We start from the raw sequence: 23,056 nt of genomic DNA, 5'->3' as shown, positions 1-23,056 counted from the left end.
GGACGGCCAACACGTTAACGAGCTAACTGCGCTAATGCTGGGCAGACACTGTGCGATTTTTTCAGTCGAGCGATTCAGCTCCTGCTCAAACTGTACGATTGACTCGCAGGGGTTAGCAGTTCATGGGTCACACTATACGGCCCGATGCTCTGATGCGACCTGAGTGCTCACACTGTGCGTCCATAAAATGAAGGTTATAACAGAAATTCTGTCGCTCGCTCTCTCTGTCTTTCACTCACACAGACACGCACACCACCACCATCAACTTTGCTAAATTGCTAATGAAAAACACTGATCAGGGAGCTGTGATTGAGCAGCAATGTAGATCCAACTATTTTCACGGTTGTTGTGGTCGTGATAATTTTGTGAGGCCACATCGAAAAGGCTCAGATGAGCTTTCCAAAGTTCTACAAGTTGTGCCTCCATCGCTTGTGTCCAGATCACACGCTGCACTGCCGTGCTGCACCGTCTTTTTCACTGACATTTGTGTTTGCGTGTTCGCAGCGTGAGAAACTGTGGTGACACCCTCATGACGGTCGTGAGGATTTCAAACATTGAAATCCTCACGACCAAGCGATTGATGATCGGGAGCTGGTCGTGAGGTGTTAATCGCTTCTCGTTACCCCACGTATACTACACGATGCACGACGCACGATGAAGGCCAATATCGGGCCGATCGCCAAAACGGTCGCACGACTAAAAAATCGGCTCAAAATGGGCCAAAAATCGCACAGTGTGAGCCCAGCATAAAACACTAGTTCAAACCCATGTAATTGAGCATTGCGTGGCACATCCGACATACTGTTTTACTTTAGCGCTTACCTTCAGGGTCATACGTCACATGAAAACCAAAATAATTCCAAACGCCACATCTGAATGAGGGTGGGGGAGGTTCAATTTGCCATGTTGCAACGAGCTTAACTTCTGTCTCGCTAGCTTGCCCTGCGCTCAGTGAGTCTGCGTTCGACTACTCCGCCTAGGCTGCACTGTCGAGCGCAGATCCACTGAGCGCTCAACACAGACAGCATCGTCAGAAGGAAAGTTGATAAAATAAATTGAAAATTTTGTATTGTTCGATACACATGCGTACCGAACCAAAAGCACTGTATCGAACGGTTCAATATCGATACGAGTATCGTTGCACCCCTTATGAATAAAGGCAAACTAAATATTTAGAAAAGAGTGCTTTTCAACAACAGTTTGTTCAGTAACATTCAATGTCTTTTGCATACCTGTCAAAAACCTTTAATTAGAAACTGACACAAGTTTAAAAAAAAGGAACATAATTTAATTTTTGTTTGATATGTATGAATTTCTTTACTTTTTACTGAATTGAGAAATTGTTTTTAAACTCTTAAGTCTTCTATAATTTCAATGGATGTTAAAAAAGCTCATTAACAACTTGATAGCCAAATGCTGGTTTGTTATGTAATCTTTGTTTCTGGTATTGCAGACAGAATAAAGACCCTCCTTATCTTTCACATATGTTTGACACTGTGTGGAAAAAAAGTAACATGCAGATGCAATAGGCTCTATGCAAAGAGCAGCCAACTTTGCATTTACAGGTTGCTTTATTTTCCAGCCAAAACTTGAATGATCTCAATGTGGATGGAGACACAAATATGTGATGAATGGGCTGAACAATAAAACAGCAGGCAGACAGACTCACAGGGAGTTCCACATATTTCGCAGCAGCTTTCAGCTTTCAAGATCTGGTTTCCAGCAAATAACAGGTTGCCTGGATAAGCAGTGAAATAACAGCACAGCACTCCATTTCCAGGAACAAAAACATGGCTACTCACTGTGAAAGACAGGACTGAAGAGAAGAATGTCCCTTCATCATATCTTGAGAGCTTGGAGAGGACACCGTTTAAAACAGCAGCAAACTACAGAGAGGTGGGAGCACAAAAACACTTCTAAGATTAGGTTTCTAGCTGCTTTCTTGAGTCTAGTGAGGAAAGTTATTATCTAATCTTGTTTCAAGATTCTTGGAATATTTTTAGAACAACAAAAATTAGCTCCCCCTTTCTGTAAAATGAAACTCACATTTCTTTAACAAAAAAAAAAAAAAGCATGAAATTAATTAATCAAAGGAAAAAAAGTGTCTAAATACCAAAATCTGGAAAAACAAAACAAACAAACAAAAGCTAGGCTGGGTTATCAAAGAGTATGGTTTGACCCCTCTCCCTACTAAAATATTTTTGAAAAATATACAAAATAATAAAGCGTAAAAGAGTAAAGGTGAGGTTTACCTTTGACACGAGTGATGTAATAATGTCCTTTAATGCCTCGTCAATCAAAACATCAATTTTGGAGTGGTACTGTTGCTGTAGGGATGAGGGTAGGGGGGGACAAAAAGTCACATTATTTATTTGTTATTTTCAGGAAACTGACCAGGCACAGACATAATACAGACTACCCCTCTGCTCTGATATACAACAGTATTGTCTGTGCTGCAAAAGAAATAAAAACCTACAACAAATCCTCACACATGCACCCCTTCCCAGGACAGCCTAGAAAACCTTCCCATCCGTGTAACGCTGCTGTGTTAAGCAGCTAATAGGGTGCATTATGCAGCTGAATAATATGCCCATCTGTGCTGGAAACCTGACGGAATCTGAAGGATACTTTTTGTGCATCTCCCTACAATTAGAGCAGCCTTGTATTCCTCTAAAGCAGTGCTCTAGCTGAGAGGACCAAAGTCTCACACAAGATTCAATTAATCCACTATTTCATGTCTCGTTTGCCACTCCGTAAAAAATAAAATAAAATGAAAAAAATATATATACATATACACATATATATATATATATATATTTTTTTTTTTATGGCACCCTTTTCCCTTCAAGGAAGGAGAGAGAAAGAAAAAATGCAGGGGCTGGGCACTGAATGGTAGCAGCAGCAGGGGGGTTCATCTCATAGTGACAATGCCCTTTCACTGGCCTTCTAAAGAACACCCAAATTAAAAATTTCAATCAACAAAGCATACAGATCGCTGACAAATTGCGGGTCCAGAGAGGTCATCGCCAATTTTTTTTCCCTTCCAAAAGTCTTCAATATGGCAGCTCTCTTTCAGTGCTCTGAATCTTCCTAGCAAATCTTGAGAACTTTTCTTTTTTCTTCTTCTTACCTCAATTAACACTACTGCTCCTTCCTTTTTCCTACAATGCCTGCCTTAAAAAAAAGCAGAGAGGAGGAGAAGAAATTGTTTGGTCTTTGCCATATGCGACACAAAACTGAAAAGAACAATTATATCTTTTAAAAACATTTATTTGCCTGTTGAGCTGTAACTACTGCTGCTACTTCAGCCTTGCGAATTGGCTGAGATCAGAATTAGGTCACATTTTTAATATGAGCCCCCCCCCTACCCATCCCTCACCATTTAAATGTGCTCAGCAACAGAACAACAGCACATTGATTAGCAATTTCATGGGCTTTGTAAAAGCAAAACTGTTAATCAACCAGAGAAGTCTTTATCAAGGGTGGACTTTTCACAGACTCTGTGTTGCCTTCCAGTCAAACCCCTCACAGTTTTTTCTAAAACGGCAGGATTTGGCACAGAGGGATTTAAGAACGTCCAAACACTTTTCTGGAGATCAGTAGACTCTAAAACTTAAACAGAAAATTGTTGGTTTGGATTCAGTTCAGACTCTCATGGGGCTCATTCACAACCCCTACAAGCAACTTAAAAGGGGCCAGTTCACCTCAAAGGTATCAGATTTGGGCAATCACATTTTCATTTGGTAGGTGGTTACCCTCAGGGATACACATTTTCCCCTAGTGGTATGCCAGGGCTAGCATTTAGCATACAGCTGAAGGATGGGTAGACATTCTTCTTCACACTGTTACAAGTTGGAGGTGTATTTTCTTTTAGATGAAAGAAACTAGTTCTTACATGAAGCTGTTTACAACATTCCACCAGTTTTACCGACATACTTTAAAATGGTTTGAATCAATGACTGCAGAAAATATATATTTTCTACAGTCATTGGTTTGTACGGTTAGACCAGGCTTAATTTTGCTAATAGATTAGTCTAATGCAAAATAGACTGTTTAATTTAAAACCAAACCAAAACTCCCATCTTCAGGTTGGCACTCTTTATTAGTCAAGCTGAAGAATCCTGACAAAACTTCACATTCACATAACACTCAACATCAAAATATTTTCTAGGAAAAAAGGCTAACGTTAATTCAGTTTTTATAATTAGCTGTTTTAGCCGAGTTTTATAAGTTAGCTATCGTCAACTCAAACACCAGAAATATCAAATCTCCTGAGTATGAATATCACGTAATGGTAATGGTACTCTTTCCAGGTACTGCAAAGTTGCAGAACATATTTATTCACTGTGCTTCATATGCTTAAGAGTTTGCAGATAGCAACATATCTATTAACTGACCATTAACCATCAACTGGACAAAATAAATGGCTCAACTTTACAGGGTTCAAAGGAAGCTAAAATAAACTTCTGTTCATTCTTCATCATTTTATTGATGTTAATTTAGATTTCCTAACAAGGAAATGGGAAGGGCTGGGGAAAGGAAGGTTAATGAGGAGGTGGAGGCACTTACCCACTGTCCGTCAATCTGGTGTTCAAACAATGATGAGAAGGAAACATGGATATGAGGGATGGTGGAGAACATGAGACAGAAAAGAAAAAAAGGACAGTAAGCCAAGATTTTCTTATTTTTAATTTTTAAATGCATCAATTAATGACTTGCAATATTCAACTCATTCAACACATGTCAAACAGATGATGCATATGACGACACTGAAACTGCTTGTGGCCTTTTCATAACATAATTAACATAACAGCCAGAAAAGTAGGTGTAAATGAACTCCAATCCCATCTTTTAATTCCCAAGTTGGAAATATGGCTTGAAAACTGTTTGCGTGCACTTTAAACCAAACACTCAAAATAATTAAGTAAATTAAGTTTTGTAAAGTTTTTTTTTTTAAACAGTCCTAACTTTAACAGTTTAAGTTCATCTAACATTTTCTTCCATTTGAATTAGTTCATCTTATTATTTTTGACCAACTTCAACGATTTTGCATATTAAATACCTACTACTTAAATATTACATTTAATTTTACTTAGTTATTTCAATTATATGGCAGTCATGTTTGGAAGGTTTTGTTTCCTGGGGTCAATTTGACCCCCAACATAAAATGTAGCAGTCTTTTGTAGCAGTAGCAGCTGGACTGATTCAGATTCTGATAAAAGACCATGGAGTAAAAGTAAGATGTCCTCCTCTTTTATCAGTTGCCCACAGGTTCTTACCCTTCTTACAATGTCCACAAAGTTTAACATTTTTTCTTGTTTTATTTTCATTCTTTTTTTACGCTTTTATTACTTTTTGAAACATTACATTTTTTTCATTTTCCAAATTTTATTTTTATCTGGCAGGTAATTTCCTGTCAAATATGGAGGTCTGCCCACTTGTCTGCTTTTGCTTTTGAAACATGAGTAGGTGTGAAGACTCAGTGAAAGCCCAGAAACAACAATCATAAGATAGCTCTGCATTCATCACTGTTGACCACATTGTTTCTGTGACAGTAAGTATTCAAATTTTCTGTAGATTTCTGTTTTTCAATCCATTTTAGCGAGATGTCAGCAAGGCAGCTCTCACTCAGTGGCACCACAGCCACTTCACCATGTATCTGACTGAGTTCACTGCAGTACCTGAGACAGACTGCTAAGTTTTTAAACTGTAGATAGTATTAAGAAGAAAAAAACAAATGCCTCAGAATAATACTTGTTTTTTTTTCTTTTTTTGATAAAATGCTTTTCATGGTGTAGAGACATTATACGAAAGTAGAATCTTTCAGTTTAACTGGAAGGAGTTAATATAGAATTCAGAAGTAATGAAAAAGGATAGGAATAATTGTTAGGTGAGTGACATCAGCTGGAAAGAGCAATGAGAGGTTAACCTTTGGTGATAGGACCGTGTACAGAAATCTCAGAACTTTTTTGGAGGAATTTGTTGCTGCACATCTACTCAGTTAAAGCAAAAGATGGCAGCAATCCAGAATTAGTCTTCTTTTGAAAAAACCTTGCAAATTTGTTTGTTCGAGTCTTTGAAAGTCAGAATTCTTGTTTTGTAAAATCAGTCTCTTGCAAAAATAACTAATATTACTAAAACCAAATGTGCTAACTACTTAGGTCAGTCTGATGTACAGTTTACGTTCTTATTCTCACCATAGCAAAGATGCTGGCAGGTCAAAACGTGGAGTACCCCTTACAACTTGTTTGGAGGAAGAAATACTACTGTATGGAGAAGAGCCATAACTATCACCTTATCAATTTATTTTGAGTGGTTTTGCTATATTGTACCTTTGATCTTTTTTCAGTGTAGGGTTTAAACAGAGCATGCCCAACATGTTCTACTACAAAACTTGACAGCTGTGTGATTCAACTCATGACTTCATTCAGATCCATTTGTGGTTTGTTCTCTAAACAATAACAACAAAAATAAGGTTGTAACTAAAACAATAGAGCTTTCAAACATCCTACACAGCAAAAGTTGTTGGGTGAGGCTTAAAGACATAAGGGTATTATGACAATTTGCAGAATAGTCTTTCTCTCATTCATTCATAATGAGCCTGATGAGCCAGATCTGAGATGGTGCAACGCTGTCATCATTGAAAGTAACTTTGTGGAGGTTTCCCAAGAACTGCTGATGAACTTCTTCAGCAATCTCGGTCCTTTAAGATAAAACTAATTTTCATTTCTATTCTATAGTTTACTTTGAAGCAATTGTTTCATCTTCAAAGTTCTGTTGTCCAACAATATTGGCACATTTTATTATGACACTCAATGAAATATTTCAAGTAAGTAGTTTTGAGAATTTGCAACAATCCTGAGCCACAAAACTCAACATGACCATGGTATTCAATTTTCTTCAGTCATATTTACAACCACTCAACGACACAAGTAAAACATGTAAAACCAGTAAGCTGTAGAAAAGTTTTAAAGAATTTCTTCCTCTTAAAAACTTCAGAGAATGTTCTATTTCTTCATCAAGGTTATTTAGTTATTTAGGCAGACTTCAAAATCCTGACAAAACTGACTGAAACATCTGATGTCAAACTGACATTCGCTGTGTTTGGAAACCCAGGATTCAAGGACAATATATAATCAATTTGTCCCTCTCAAGGAACAGAAAATGGTCAGTTAACTTTTTTCACTGAGGTCTCCATTCAATAAATTAAAAGTCTAAGGCTAAATTAATAATAAAACTATTGGAGATGTAATTTTCAGTAGACAATAACATACATTTTGAGAAAATCAGAAGTCAGAATCGATGTTCTTTGTTTCACCACGTTTGGTTCTCTATTACTGTGACGGTCCGTCTGCACTCACTGGTCGACTAGCTCTTCTGTCTTTCCCACCTCTTATCTCTCTCTTTCTCCTCTGTCGTGTGTATTTGTGTATTCTGGTTTTGGTACAGAGGCAGGACTCTCCAGGGTATCTCGCCTTCTGTGTCCAGACACCTGGTTTAATCACGCACCTGTACGTCTTGATGCATGCTCAATCATCCAGGTCAGTAAATCTCCAAAAGTTGATTCTGTTCATCTAGACGTAGCGTTTTGTGGGAGAAACGTTTCGTCACTCATCCAAGTGAAGTCCCAGCCCACTGAAAGAACAATGGGCTGGGAGGTCAGTTCCTCATGGCCATTGATCAGTGGTCTTTGATCAGTGGGCTTTGGTCAGTGGTTGTTAATCAATGGTCATGAGAATTTGCATAATTAAGATTAAGGAACTGACATCCCAGCCCATTGTTCCTTCAGTGGGCTGGTTTCAGTCATTATGCAAATGTACTGTTTATAAGATTGGGGAAACCTGCAGTCAGCTGAGACTGAAGAAGTCACTTGGACGAGTGATGAAACGTTTCTCCCACAAATTGCTACGTCCAGATGAACAGAATCAACTTTTGGAGAGACACGCTCCTGCTCCTGATGTCCTTTCTGTGGTCTCTTCTTAAGGGAGTGGCAGATTTTCAGTCTTACTTGGATTGTTGTCTTGCAACAGTCAGTGCCACCCAGCTCCAAGCCTCGAGTTAATGTTTCCACTAAACTGTGAAAGCAATACTTACCTGTATATTCCCTCTGCTCAGGTTTACCTGTCATGGAGTGGTGAGAAGTCTTGGCCTGGATTTGCTCAAACTGAGGAAACTCGTTGAACTCCTCTGCAAGTTTGAGAATGCTGTAGGGGGATTTTGTAGATGGTGAGGGTATGGTTGTCTCTCCACACATGGGAAGGGTTGTTGTCAATGACCTCTATCCACCTCCTATGGTCCTCCTTGACCTCTTCGATGCCCGTCCCTTCAAGCTGGCTCTGGCAGTGTTGTCCAGAGAATTGTTCCTCAGCCTGAGGGCTGAGTTTCAAGTTTTGATCAGAGCCTATTCTTCACTTGTCATCCAAAGTTTTCGGTTAAGAAAAACCTGGATGGTTTTGGTCACTGTCATTGAGTGAAGGTCTCCAGGTCCTGCTGTTCAAAGATGGACCAGTTCATCAGATCAAAACAATCCTGTAGCTGGAAAAGAGCATCATCTTGCCATTTAATGACCCAGGTACTCAGAGGGGTTTGTTTCCTAGAGGGGGTGTAAGAAGTGTAAGGAGGAGAGAGAGAGGTAGTCAGATCGCCCCAGGTGGGGGAGGGGTGTCACTCTGTAGGGCTGCTTGATGTTATTGTACACATTGGCACAGTGTCGTGTTGATGGAATTTGGGGAGTACAGATTTCAAAGGTGTATTGTTAAAGTTCCCAGAAACAATATGGATGCCCTCCGAGTGCTCACTTTACGGTTTGTTGAGGATGAGTCGGAGATGGTTGAGTGCTGAGCAAATGGTAGCACTGGGGGGGATATAAACGATGGTAATTATGGCTACCATTCGCTCACGAGGTAGATGAAAGGGCCTGCACTGAATGGACATGGCCTCTAAGTCTGGTGAGCAGTGACTGTCTATAATTCTAGTGCTACGGCACCAGTCCTGAAGGACATAAGCACAGAGCCCACTGCCCCGTCCCTTACAAGAGTCTTTGTAGATCGTAGATTTATTTGGGACTTCGATAATGTTGCCTTGCCTCTAATAAATCTCACCTCAGACAAGGTCTCGTTCCAGTGGAAACCCACAGCTCAGGAATCTTTAGACAGCCTAAGCAATGTTTTGCTGCAGCTCTTCATCTCAGAGGAAGAAACCCTCTTGCCTTTGTCCTGTGTTATCAGTTCTCAGATCAGCTGAAACACTCAGTTTATTTAAATCAAGTTTGAAGACTCACCTGATCTCAGCTGAATTTGAATAAAACACCAAATCCACACTTTTAAGCTTAAATTTCAAAACTTAAATTTTAACTACTGATTTTATATACTGTTCCTTCCTTTTTACTTTTTTTACTTTCAATTTTAAATCATGCTTTTTATTTGTTTTTGTTTTTTAATGTCTCTGTAAAGCACTTTGAATCACCTTGTTGTTGAATTGTACTATATAAATAAACTTGCCTTGCCTAGTATGAAACAATATCTATCTTATAACCTCTGTTCTGGTGGTCATCTTTGGCAAAAGATGTTTGTATGTCCTTGTTTGATCGGTTTTTGGCCAGAATAAGCCATTGAGCTTGCCACCTGCTGGGCTGTTGAGACTCTTTCTTCCTATGCCTGGCTGCCCATTGTCCCATTATCGCTTTGGATTTCATCACTGGCCTTCCACCCTCATCGGGTAATTCACCATCATTAACTGGTTTTCTAAAGCTGCTAATTTCCTTGCTTTGCCCAAGCTTTTATCCACCCTTGAAACAGCCCAGTTACTTACAGAGCACTTCTTCAGGTTACATGGGATCCTTTCTGAGATTGTCTCCAACTTTGGCCAATAGTGCACCTCACGTGTCAGAAAAGAATTCTGTTCAGCACTCGGAACGCAGGTTAGTCTAGCTGATTTCCACCCACAGACAAATGATCAAACCATGCGTGCCAATCAGGAACTGTAGGCAGTTCTCCACTGCATCGCTTCATCCACCTGAAGTTCACAGCTTCAATGTACGGAATATGCCTATAATTCCTCAATTCCTCTACCACCAAACTTTCATCATTCAAAGCGTCAATCGGTTACCTCATCTCTGCCTTGCGGTCAAAGTTGAACTCTGTCCCCTCTATGCAGCACCAACTTTGTTGCTGTTGCAGTTTGTGGAGGTTAACCCTCCTGAGAACAAAGGAACAAAACAATCGTCTGACTGATCAACACTACATCCCTGCGCCATCCAACCAATCATGTCAGAAGGTTTGGTTGCAGTGGCTGTAGCTCAGGAGGTAGAGCAGGCCATCTACTGACCAAAAGGTTGGTGGTTTGATCCCTGGCTCCCCCAGTCTGCATGCCAAATATCCTTGGGTAAGATACTAACCCCAAGTTGCTCTGAGTGCTTTAGTGAATGGGTAAATGTGGCATATTGTGTAAAGTGTTCTAGGAGAGGAGAAAAGTGCTTTATAATAATCAGTCCATTAACCATTTACTATGTGTCTGCAAAAAAATCCTGCTTCACATCAAGTCTAGGAAACTTTAAAGGACTTTGAAATAGACACCCTGTCACTTTCCATTTGACACTGGCACGCAAGATGAAGGTACCCTCATGTGTCTCAGCTCACACCTTTCCTGGGACATTCAAAACTTTTCTAATCATTTTAAAAGTGTTACCAATAAATGCACCGTATTTTATCCCTTTGTGTGAGTCCAACCTGTCTCCCTTGATACTATACAAATACCTGATCAAATTATGTTTCCACTCTGCATTTAATCATTAGTTATTCTTAATCTCTGACTTTGTTCCACAGGGTGTCTTTGTCTTGTCTTCCTCCCCTCATGCCTAACCGGTTGCAGCAGATGGCCGCCCCTCCCTGAGCCTGATACTGTCAGCAATTTCTTCCTATTAAAAGGCAGTTTTTCTTTTTCACACTCACCAAAGCGCTTGCTCATAGGGGGTCATCTAATTGTTGTGGTTCTCTCTGTATTGTACGGTTTTTACCTTATAATATTAATGCCCCTTGGGGCAACTGTTGTTGTGATTTGACACTATATAAATAAGACTGAACTGAACAGAAATGAATTGAACTTGGATGAAGGAACTCCAATTGCCAACAGGAGACCAAGGCTGTTCATTTTCATGTTTTCTAAATGGATTGTTGGTGTGGAACACAGACGGTATAAATAATGGACGTACCTAATGTGACCCACTGGTTTGTTAAGTCCTGTTTTGAAGACTCAAGAAGAGTCTTTATGCTGTTGCTATCTTGGTGTTTTGTGAGTGGGGTTTGACTCTGGTTGTTCAACTACAAGCTTATTGGTTAATGGCTTGCTAATCACAACTCATTTACCAATGAGCAAATTCTAGAAAATCCTCCTTTTCTAAATTTAAAATAATTCAAATTTACAGAAACAATAATGAAATGCCCCACATTCTTGCAAATTACTTGAACATGAAAACTTGAAAATATGAAACAGAGTAGCAGTAACAGTCTGAGTAGATGTTATTTACAAAGCTGGTATACAAAGGATGCAGACAGGAATTTATTGTGTGTCTGCTGGAAAAAAAATTACAGGAGATGTTTTTCAACAGCAGAGGGCTGGTGGAAGCTGAAGAATTGAGGAAGCTTAAGGTTAAGAGAACAGTGAGTCTAGCTTTCTGTCAAGATTGCCAACAGCCAAGGGTTTTGCTCTTCATGATGCCAAGGCCCCTGCCTCACACAGACTCCACAGTTATCCATTTAATAGCCTCTGACAGTTTCAAGTGAACATGAATACACCTGAACTTCCCTTTTGCTGGGTGTTTGGTAGAAAACTTTAGTGGCTGATCTGACAATTTGACTCAACCTTTTCAGACTAAAGCCAGAAATAAAAGACTGCTAAGGTTTGTTAAAAGCTCACTCACTTTCACTCTGTAGGGAAAATTGATGGTGAGCTGTGAGATTGAAATGGAAAAATATAAATAAAGCCATCTAAATAAGTGATTTAATCTGATATTCAAACCAGGACTAAATTTTCCACAGACATTTCTGATCACAATCAGTAAATTTCAGAGTGACTTCTGCAAGTGAGCTGGGACATGGTTAAACTGAGCATCTGAATTAACTCAATTAAATTATCCCACTTAGAACTGTTATAAAGGAAACTATCCACCAAGACCAAAACGACTTTGTAGCAGACTGTAAATATGTTTATGTCTGAGGTAAAATTGGACATTATAACACATGAGTAGATTGGTGACTCACGTTTTGTTAGCTGACTTACTTGTGGCTATTAGAGGAACTTTACTGGCACGTTTACATTAGTTTTTAACACTTGGTTTTGACCTGGCTAGGACACCGTTAGCTATCAAACATGTTTCCAGTTGGCTAGTCAGCCACCGAAACTCACCAGCTAGCCCAACAAAGTCACTAATTTAACATCACATTACACAGGATAAGATAATAAAGCCAACACGCGTTCATTCTGAAACCATGACTTGGTTTCAAAGTAAAATCAGCATGACTGGAATTGGAGCCACTACCAAAGTGATTTTTCTGTCACAGCAGGAAAAAACTTTTAACGATCCCATCATTATAATATGTAAGAAAGCATATTAAAGTGGCAGACTGTTGTTTATTTATTTTTTGTTTTTGTTTTTAAAGAAAACCACAGGAGGACACAAAAAGAATTACATTAATAAAATGCAAAATGTTCTTTCAGAGATTTTCTCATATTAACAATATATTCTTATATTATTAAGTGTAATGACAGTAATAACCCCTTTTGTCATTGGCTAATAATTTCAAATGTAAATTTGATCCAACAGAACTACAATTATAAATAGTTTACCTCCTGTTCGCTGTCCAGCACACAGAGTTTGGAGCATTGGTTTTTGGCATCAATCAGCACGTTGAACATGGTGCAAACTGACAGTGGTAGAAGGGAGTCTGTTGACTTACACACTTTCTGCATTTTGGCATCAAATGCAGATTTTGTTCTACAGGACAAAACAGAAAAAAATGTTTAAACTGTGTTAGTCTTTTCCATTAAGCAGTGACACATGTTTGTGGATGGTTACATTTAGGTAAACTAAAACAATTTAGCCATTTTATGATCGACTGAAGTAAAGCACTTTTCAAAAGAAAAGCTTTTATAAAAAATTTTTTGGTTATATACATTTAATGCTGTCTTCTATCTTTTTAAATAATCCGATGAACACATAGAAGGTAGTACTTGAAATTTAGGCCTCATTCACAATTCAATTAAGTTCAATTTTATTTATACAGTGCCAAATCACAGCAACAGTTGCCTCAAGGTGCTTTATATTGTAAAATAAAGACCCTACAATAATACAGAGAAAACCCCAACAATCATGACCCCCTATGAGCAAGCACTTGGCAACAGTGGAAAAGAAAAACTCCCTTTAAACAGGAAGAAATTAGATAGATATGATTCAAACCACATAAAAAGATCATTTATAACCTTCACAACCTGACTGAAACTCTTCAAATAAGCCATTCCTCTGCAGATGTTCAGTAACCATTTTACAACTAATCTTTCAAAAACAAAAACAAAAAACAAACAAAAAAACAAAAGGCTGGTGATTGGCCTTTAATAAGACAGCTGGGTCAACTGATGGATTTCTTAGTAATGGTTTAATTATTGCTAGCTTGAAGATCTACTGACAAGATATGAAATATTTATTTTACATTTATGCAAGAGATGTCCCAGGGTAGAAGTGAAACCAGGATTGTGCAGTAGCCTCTCGCCATATTGCTCACTTGCTTAGAGCCCAGTGAGTTACAATAAATAAGTATTGAAAAAAATAAATATCACTGCCAACAGTTGAGTTATGTGCAGGGAAAAATAAGACAAAATGACAGAAAAAAATAAATGTAAATCAAACTTCTTTTTAAATTGCATGGTTCATGTCCCTTTAAAGATCATAAATTTTACTTTTGTGAAGTAGTTGAACGTTTTTGTAAAGTGATGGATGTAGCCATCATGAGCTTTCTTTTTCGAAGTTCCATCAAATTCCCATCTTTTTCCACTGAGAATAACACATCTGTTTGTGACTTCATATTGTCTGACAACATCCTCCTAAATTAAATCTGATCTTTAATATCTGATATTATGTTTTCCATATATACCAAAAGCATTCAGTCACCCATCTAAATCATTGAATTCAGGTGTGCCAATCACTTCCATGGTCACAGGTATATAACATTAAGCACCTAGGCATTCAGACTGTCTCTACAAAAAATTGTGAAAGAATGGGTCGCTTTCAGGAGCCATTCCTGTTGATGGTTAAGTACCTCACAAATGTACTTTTGGAAGAATGGTCAAAAATTCCCATAAACATACTGTTAAACTTTGTGGAAAGTCTTCCTAGAAGAGTTGAAGTTGTTATAACTGCAAAGGATGGGCCAACGTCATATTAAACCTTATGAATTAGGATGTCACTCAAAATCATATGCATATGAAGGCAGATGAGTGAATATTCTGGTAATATAGCTTATGTCTAAGCAGGTCCTATCATGCATCATGTTTATCTATTTCCTATGAAGTAATTAAAGGTGTTTGTGCAGTCTGACCTTTTGACGCAGGCCTCCATCATGTCACTGGCCATCAGTTTGAGTCTTTGCTCCAGATGCTTTGCAAACTCTGGTTCTGGCCAGTGAAGGTCCATCACAAACATTTGTAGAGTGTTCAGCTTCCAGAACAAATCCTCTGAGGTAGCTGAACCATTGCTGCGTGAAAGATTGAGGGGGGTTAATAACTGAAATGGACTCCAACGACAATGAATACAAGCTCTAACAAGCTTGTAAGTTTTCCGCTGGCCCAACAGGTTCTTTTATAATTCACTTTTGTTTTAACAACTCTGTAGTACTGTATTTAGAAAAAGGTGTATGAAGTGCAGGAGACTATGAACAGAGCATGAAGTGGATATCTCAGTGATCTCAGTGGATAGACTGAAAGCCAACTTAACAACGATTACTAGAATAAATTATTTTCAGCATAATGTACCAGATAAACAACTTTAATGAAATACATGTTTTACATCCGCAAACTTAATTTCAGTGATCCACATTTCCTGTTGATGGTCATTCTTAACTTGACTGTATTTTTATTTTATCATTACTTTTAAAAAAGAAATGTTATTGTACTCATAACGTACTAATAGTTATCTATATGCTGAAGAACAACACTTTATTTGTAAATGAGTCTAGCAGAGTAAACTGTGCTTTCTAGACACTTTTAGGACTCAGTGTGTGTAGAGCCTGAATTATTATTTGACAGGAAACACATACACTGGCTAAATAGCGGTAACTGATTAAATATTTAAATTTAACCAAAAACCAAAGTCCAACTTTCTTGGATGGCCTGGTATAGTTAACTGCTTAAAAAGTTATTTTTATTTGTTAGGTAATTTCATAAGAATTACCTAAGCCTGCAGTTCTCCATTGCATCTAGTGTGTGTGTGTGTGTGTGTGTGTGTGTATGTGTGTGTTTGTGTGTGTGTGTGTGTGTGTGTGTGTGTGTGTGTGTGTGTGTGTGTGTGCTTATATCTATGGACTCAAATCAGGGTCACAAAGAATCTCCAGCACCAAAGTCAATCCTCAGAGGGAATGGTAGAACTAACCACAAGTCTCAGCTGCCAGATCTCTTTTAAAAAAGCAAAGACGCACATCTGGGATCATTACATCAAAGCAAGCAGATATAGCTGCCAAAAAACCTTAAGTTCAGAAAAGGAATGACCCCTACTTACAGCTCCTGCAGCAACATCAAAACATACACAACACAGTGCTAGAACAGACAAATGTGTGGTACAGACCACTAGTGGATGAAGTCCTTATTCTTTGGGTGATTTCCATGAGTCTTAAAACGGAGACCCTTAGCTATCAAATCTGACCTTGAAACAGATAAGCATGCAGCTACCTACTTACTTAATTCTTAATACAACAGGACAAGTGGACAAAGCAAGGTCCATAAAGACACAGGTGAGTGTGTTTGATGTAGAAAAATCTGACCGGCTTGGCTTTAACCTGAAAGAACACCTTTGGGATGAATTAGAATGTCGACTGTGAGCCAGCCCAAAAATGTGCTACTGGAAGAATGCTCAAAAATTCCCATAAACACTCTCCTAAACCCTGTGGATGGCCTCCCCAGAAGAGTTTAAGCCATTATAACTGCAAAGGGTGGGCCGACATCATATTAAATCCTGTGGAATAATACTTTTGTTAATGCAGTGGTCCCTCGCTATAACGCGGTTCACCTTTCGCGGTCTCGCTGTTTCACTTATTTTTATTTTTGAGCAATTTTGCATGCTTTTTTTTTTTCTTACAGCACATTGTGTTCTGCATCCTGATTGGCTGTAGACTATTGTCAATCAATCTTGTGCCATGTCTCCTGTACAGCACAGAATGCGTTCAGCTTGTTATATTTACATAAATCTTCTATCGCTAGCAGTGTGACTCTGAAGTGCTGCACTGTATGTTTATAAGTTTTCTCCCCAATGTTCATGCCTGTCTGAGAAAAGTATATAGTGTGTAGTGTGGGGTTTAATAGCTTTAAAACATCTATAATAATTGAAAAAATAAAGTTGGCTACTTCACAGATTTCTCATATCGCGGGTTATTTTTAGAACGCAACTCCCGCGATAAACAAGGGACCACTGTATATCATATGATATCATGTATGCATATCTCATGTAACATGTATCATAAGAGCTTAGCATCTCTGGGTATTCTGCATCTGTTGTGGTTCTTTAATAGGTTCTGCTAGTTTGTGTGTTGATCTGTTCAGCTTCAACACACTGCCAGGCTGAAACAGAGACAGGCGGACACTTCCCGACATTCTCCCCTGTGCACAGGTTGCACAGCAACACATGGTAAATGCTTACTGACATAGAAGTGTTCAGTGCCCAGCTAGACTGGAGTGGGGAGGGTGGAGGATGGAGGAGCAGAGAGAACAAAGGTGACGGGGGTTAAAACGACCACCTCTCACAACCTCACTTTTCTCACTTCGCCTTTAAAAGACTGTTACCTTAACAAGTGGCACACAGGAATACATGCTTTGGGCCGAGTCCGTAGTGCAATTAAATGCTCAGTGGTTATCCCCCTCATGTCTAATTAGTGGTGCTCGTCTCTGACTGTGCTCTGCCATACTCCCTGGGGAACAGAACAATCCCACTCACCAGTCTGTGCTCATTAATGAAGTGCCAGCTTTTTAGTTTCTCTTTTTTTACGGATAGGGGAGGGCCAAGTAAAGTGAGCTAGAGGAAAATTGTGGTCTATGTTGTGGGAAAGACTGGGGGAGTAAGAATGAGGAGCCTTTTTAAGAAACACACCCTCAACCAGTATTTTGAGACCCCCCCACCACGCAATATGTCCACCAATAATGTCAGCTCTAATGCAGACTCTACAGACAGACACACACAAATACTTTGCAATAATTAAAGAAAACTAGACTAGACATGCAATTTCACAGATGAAGGTGAACCCACAGTACAACTACAGTCTTAATTCATCATTTTCTAGTGCTCATGCTGAAGCTTAAACATCATCTTATGTGTAGCAACACAGTCAAACACATTCAGTCCATAATATACATAAAAGAAAGAGAAGGTAGTATCTGCAATTAAGGTGAACATTTGCCTCTTTTATTCAATTAAACCACTATTTCCAGGCCACATTTGAAGGGAAGTTTGTTTATTTTAAAAAGAATCATTGTCAATAACGGATTTTTATCTGGAGGTAAATTAGATAAAATAATGGACAAATCATTCACTTCTATTTAGGGATTATAAGTTGCACTTCATTGTTTTTCTAAGCTTAGCAGCTGCATCACTTTTCAAATCATAAATGATGGACATAATCACCATGAGTTTTTCAGATGAAATTACTTGTAGTCCCCCTCTTTTTAAGTCAGGCATGTAGTGCATATATAATGCAAGTCATGGCTTGATTTTTTTATTTTTTTTTTTGCAGTGAATGGCCAAAGGTTATAGGGACAGCTACTTTAAAGATAGTCCTCATATTCTGTATGTTGAAATTTTTTTTAAGTATATTTCTAATAAAATGCCAACTGGAGAACAAATATAATCCAAACTGTAAAATCAGGACAATCATGTTGATTTTCTGCATATTTTGCCACATAATCACTATTAAAAAAAAAATTGAGGTAAAGAGAAGCATACAGGTTTTCTCACATAATCTTTTTTCTTAATCTACATCACATAGATTCATTCCTTGCAGGCTGCAGCAGAAAATTGAAGGTTTGTGTTGTTATTACACTGATACTTAAAACACTGAGGCATGCACAGTGCAAAGCATAAAGACTCAACACACATGAGGGACCTTTAGCTATATCACTGTAATCTCTCTGAGGGACAGAGTTTTATCTGAAACCACAAACCTCACACTCATGCTGAGCCCAGCTCATTCAGACAAGAAAGAAAAGTACATACTTCTAAAGTTCACTCTCTGAGACGAGGAGTAAATGGCAAAGTTTTTGTGTCTCTGAGGAGAAAGAACACCTGTGTGTCTTGTCACATGGCTACTCTCTGTTGGTCATTGGACAGAATGTAAGTTTGGGACGCTGCAGTTGCTCCACTTTTCTGGTCACAGTCTACAGTCAGCCTTCTATTGCTTTAGCGTAATGATGTCAGGCTCCAACATGAGCATGCTACTATTAGCTTTCAGCTTCTTATCAAAATATTGCTAAAAACAAAAAAGAACGTTAAGCGACTTTCTAAATTTTAAAACCTTTTAAACACAGCTTTCTGACACAAACGATAAAATAAACCATCAGCTATCTTGGTGTGTTCAATTAAAATTAGACAGTGGAGCATTTAACATGGACCTTCTGTACCATCTCCATTTAGAATTTACTAGCATGTTGATTGGCTGTGTTAAAGCAAAGCAATAGACAAAGCAGACAGCTCACAATTCAAGTCCTGTGACAGAATGTCGACCTGTCCATGGAGTACACCCCACGGCTTTTAAGAGGAAGAGAATGGATGGATAGCAAGTTTTGGATAATTCAGAACATTTGCACACCACTAGTCCAGAGCCTCTGAGATCCCCATCCACCCATCATCGTGTTGGGCAAGTTACTTTGAAAAAGTAATTAATTGTAGTTACTTGTTACTTCTTCAAAGAAGTAACTGAGTTACAATATTCTAAAAGTAATTAATTACTTGTAAAGTAACTAAAGTAAGTAAAGTAAAGTAAAAAAAACAAAAAACGTTTAACCCTCTGGGGTCCAGGGTATAATTGGCCATTTTTAACTACTTTTGATGTTTCCTCTACATTTTATCTTTAAAGACTATTTACTTTGCCTTGTTTGGTATCATCCTTTAAAGCACAACCTCACGTGTTTGAATTTACAGTTAAGTTTTCATTTTGACATACTGTACTAACACAATTGATCTAAAATCAGACAAAAAACATAAAATCAGAGTAGAAAAAGTTATATTTTTTACTGTAACAACCACAAACATGTTTAATGAATCATATTTCATAACTTCAAATGCAAATATAAATTGTCAATTTAAAATCCTATGCACAAGTTTTGCAAACAAAGTTATTTGCAGCCATTTACCTTTTACCTTGATTTTTTAAATAACCATTTCAAACAATTTACAGAACAATCAGCTCTTCTGCATTCAATAAGATGCCACAAATTATTTGTGCCACTCCAAATATTTCTGTCCACTATAAAGGAGAACATCACAGCCTGATACCTGCAGGTCTGACAGCAGCAGGTGTATCACTCCTTTTTCTACCTGGAGACAGCAGGTTCATTGTTCTGACACACAACACAAAACTATCCACAACACTACACACTAACTACACAAGACAACACATTAACTACACACTCCAAACACACTAAACGTCACAAATCTCTCACATCTCAAAACTCACTCTCTCTCTTTTCTGCTGTCTTTCTCTCTCTCTCACTTCTAAAACTTCCCCTGCTTTTTTAAAAATTTGTTGCTCATAAGCAGAGAGCGCTTGCTACGCTGTCCTTAGACAGTAAACATCAGAGATGGGCAGTAACGCGTTACTGTAATCTGATTACTTTTCTCAAGTAACGAGTAAAGTAAGGGATTACTATTGCAAAAACGGTAATTAGATTACCGTTACTTTCCCGTAGGAACGCTGCGTTACTAAAACCGTGATTTTTTGCGAGAGTGTCTCATGACAGTGACGTAAGCGAGTGCGACGTTCGTGACAACAGCTGTCTGCAGATCAACAATGGATCATATATCGAGTGCGGGAGAGAGTATGAGCGTGCAGCGTTTAAAGCGTGGACGTACTGACCTTACTTTGAGTTTGATTCCATAAAAAGTGACAAAAACATTAGCGTCCGTTGTGCGTGGGAAGAAAACTTCTTTTTACAGCGAAAAAAACCCCTAAACTTCCAAACAAGCACCGAGTGCGCAATGACGTAATGGGAAACTCACAGAGAAACTCGCAGATTCTTCAACTGACCGCTGCGACACACCTGCACCAGGGTAAACCTCCGCCTACCGCAGTCCTGCTTTACAGGTGAAAATAGAGCAACAGGACCGCTGAGTCTTTGACTTTATTTATGTTCTGCTGTGTTTTACTTGCATCTATTTGAAAGACTGAGTGTAAACACAAAAAATATTTTATTTTATGTGCTGGAATGTGCAGAAAATAGGTTTAAATGTTAAACTAATTTTTTCAAGTCAGAGAATGTTGCATATAATTAAATTTTTGCTTGATGCATAAAGTTAAAAGATTAAAACTAATAAAACAAGTTTTAAAAAGAGACTTTTCCATTTGATTACATTTTGTATGATGGATTATGTAGAAAAAGTAGAATTGGGTAAGCTGAACACAGCTTCAACCGTCTGTTTGTTGAAAAATAGTAACGGACCACGTTTTCTTGTTAGTAACTGTAACGGCGTTGTAACGATAGGAACAGTAATTAGTTCGATTACTCGTTACTGAAAAAAGTAACTGTGTTATTCCCATCACTGCCCATCATACATATGTGTTGCCATACAGCGGCCCCAACCAGGCAGTTGCAAAGAAGATTGGTATCTGCGGAAGCTTAAGGGGGAAGGCTGGCTTCTTTATGCAGAAGAAAGCTTGCTAGATTGTCTGTTAATGATCTGCCAGGTCAGAGTAAGTGCAAGGTTCATCAACGGCAAAAAAAGAAAATGTCAAAAGGATATAATAGGTGAAGAGAGAAAGAAGAAACACTGAGTGTAAAAGTAGGCGTCCTTTTCCGCAGCACAAATACAAACCAGAATAGCAGCTACTTGTTTTGTCGGCAACATCTGATGAAATCAAAGAACAATAAAGAAGAGTCACTGCTCACTTCTATTCATGCCATTTTCTTTCACTACAGATGCTTTTTGTCAAAGAGGGCAGTGTGTCCTTGCTGTTTGTGTTCACTTCCATCCTAGCTTATTATTTAGTTTCGATGATGACACATCAACAATCATTATTGCTGATAGCAAACAAGTAAAATGACAATACTTCTTCTTTCATAGGAAAACTGAAGAAAAAATATCATATAGAGCAAAAGCAGAACTCAGATAAAGAATGGGAGAAAAAACAGAGGCTTCTGTTCAAGCTGTTTTCTTTGCCACAGTTCCTCCCAGGCAAATTTACGTGTACTCACTCCTTCGCTTTTACTTTAAATGCCATTCTAAAGCTTTTAAATTTGCTATGATTAAAGTGTAAACTGTTTAACAATAATTCAAAGAAGTAATCACAGTATGGAGGAACCATCTCATGTTTATACTCTTTATATATAATGGCTAATATAACTTAATTTCACAAACTAGGTATACAGAAAGGAATTTGTAGATCACCGGACTTGAGAATCATGAATCCACAGAGAAATAACAGCCTAGAATTTAAATATGAAGTTGATGCTAAATGCACATTTAGAAGTCCATGTCTCAAAAGTAAAATCCAAATTTCTGGTTGAGAAAAAAAAAAAAAAACACTTTTAGTTTTAAACATTGTAAAAAAGTTGCCTATCAACAGGTTTTTGGATCTGCACAAATACTCCAACACCACTGTTTGCAGGAGGTCAGAGGTTCAAGAGAACATTTGCAAGACTGAATGCATGTCACCTTTAAAACACTGTAAAGAACAAAACACATTTGTAGCAAAGAAGCAAAATTTCATGAACACCTGACGAGGGCATGTTAATGTATTAGTGAAATATTTAAGATATTTGTTGTTTGATATTTTCACTTTTCATGTAAAAAGCTCAGTAGGAATATAAACTTTTGCATAATAAAGAAGAAACTCAAGGAGTATTTTATGCTTATAAGCATAGTGACGGATTACATGGGTGAGCCTTACTTGACAGGCTGCCAGGTTTCCTTCTGGAAGCTGCGGTGGATTGATTGAGCAATGGCCAACTCCATTAGATCAATGTATCGTACCACCAGTGGGATGTACAGGTCTTGGAGGTGTTTGTGGAACATCCCATTGCACAAGTGAGCTGTTTGGGGGGGGGATGAGAAAAATGTTATAACTATGTGGACTTTCTGTTCACATTAACAGTCATTAGATGGATTGAGCCCGCAAAGTCTCATTTCAAACTTCAAAATAGTTTTTAGCTTTTTAGCAGGTTTCCAGTCCTCACGACTGAAAATGTGCTCTTCTGGATTAAAGTAAGGAATAAGACAAAACAGAAATGATTAAAGGTTATTCAATAGTCAAATACAAGTTTTCTGGGATAAAAACAAACAAATAAACATTAAAAAATCCACAAAAATTTAAGCTAAGACTGAGTATTTATTTTGTTTATGGTTGAGATTATTACTTCAGATATAAGAAACGTGATGGATTTTACTTCTGATATTGTTCTCTCTCACACACAGTATGCTACTATTTTTCATTCTTGCCCTTTATTAACTTCGCTTAAATTTCAGTGTAAGCTTTAGCGACACCTAAATTACTACTTGTTTAAAAGTGTAGAACTTATTACGCAACCATTGTAATATGACAAATCCATTCATGCATTGCTTTTCTGGTGTTACAGCAGCCACATCCAGTCTTCA

At 38.1% G+C, this 23,056-nt stretch overlaps 1 protein-coding gene across 4 annotated transcripts in view; it reads right to left on the bottom strand.

The window, feature by feature from the left end:
* cadps2 (Ca++-dependent secretion activator 2) overlaps positions 1-23,056 on the bottom strand; it is a 198,404-nt gene that overhangs the window by 29,763 nt on the left and 145,585 nt on the right. For 3 of the 4 annotated variants that reach the window (XM_082540795.1, XM_082540794.1, XM_082540796.1), the window contains exons 19-24: positions 22,353-22,494; positions 14,589-14,744; positions 12,844-12,991; positions 4,570-4,584; positions 2,253-2,327; positions 1,803-1,886 (exon numbers count right to left, since the gene is read on the bottom strand). In XM_082540795.1, the coding sequence (XP_082396921.1) occupies positions 1,803-1,886; positions 2,253-2,327; positions 4,570-4,584; positions 12,844-12,991; positions 14,589-14,744; positions 22,353-22,494 (620 nt within the window). Of the gene's footprint in view, positions 1-1,802; positions 1,887-2,252; positions 2,328-3,130; positions 3,175-4,569; positions 4,585-12,843; positions 12,992-14,588; positions 14,745-22,352; positions 22,495-23,056 lie in introns of those variants that run through there. The other variant, XM_082540797.1, reaches the window with a different exon arrangement.

Source organism: Aulonocara stuartgranti (genome assembly GCF_965226115.1).
Source record: "Aulonocara stuartgranti genome assembly, chromosome: 7".
NCBI lineage: Eukaryota > Metazoa > Chordata > Actinopteri > Cichliformes > Cichlidae > Aulonocara > Aulonocara stuartgranti.
The sequence above is the reverse complement of the archived record's forward strand: the minus strand, read 5'-3'. Positions and strand labels throughout refer to the sequence as shown.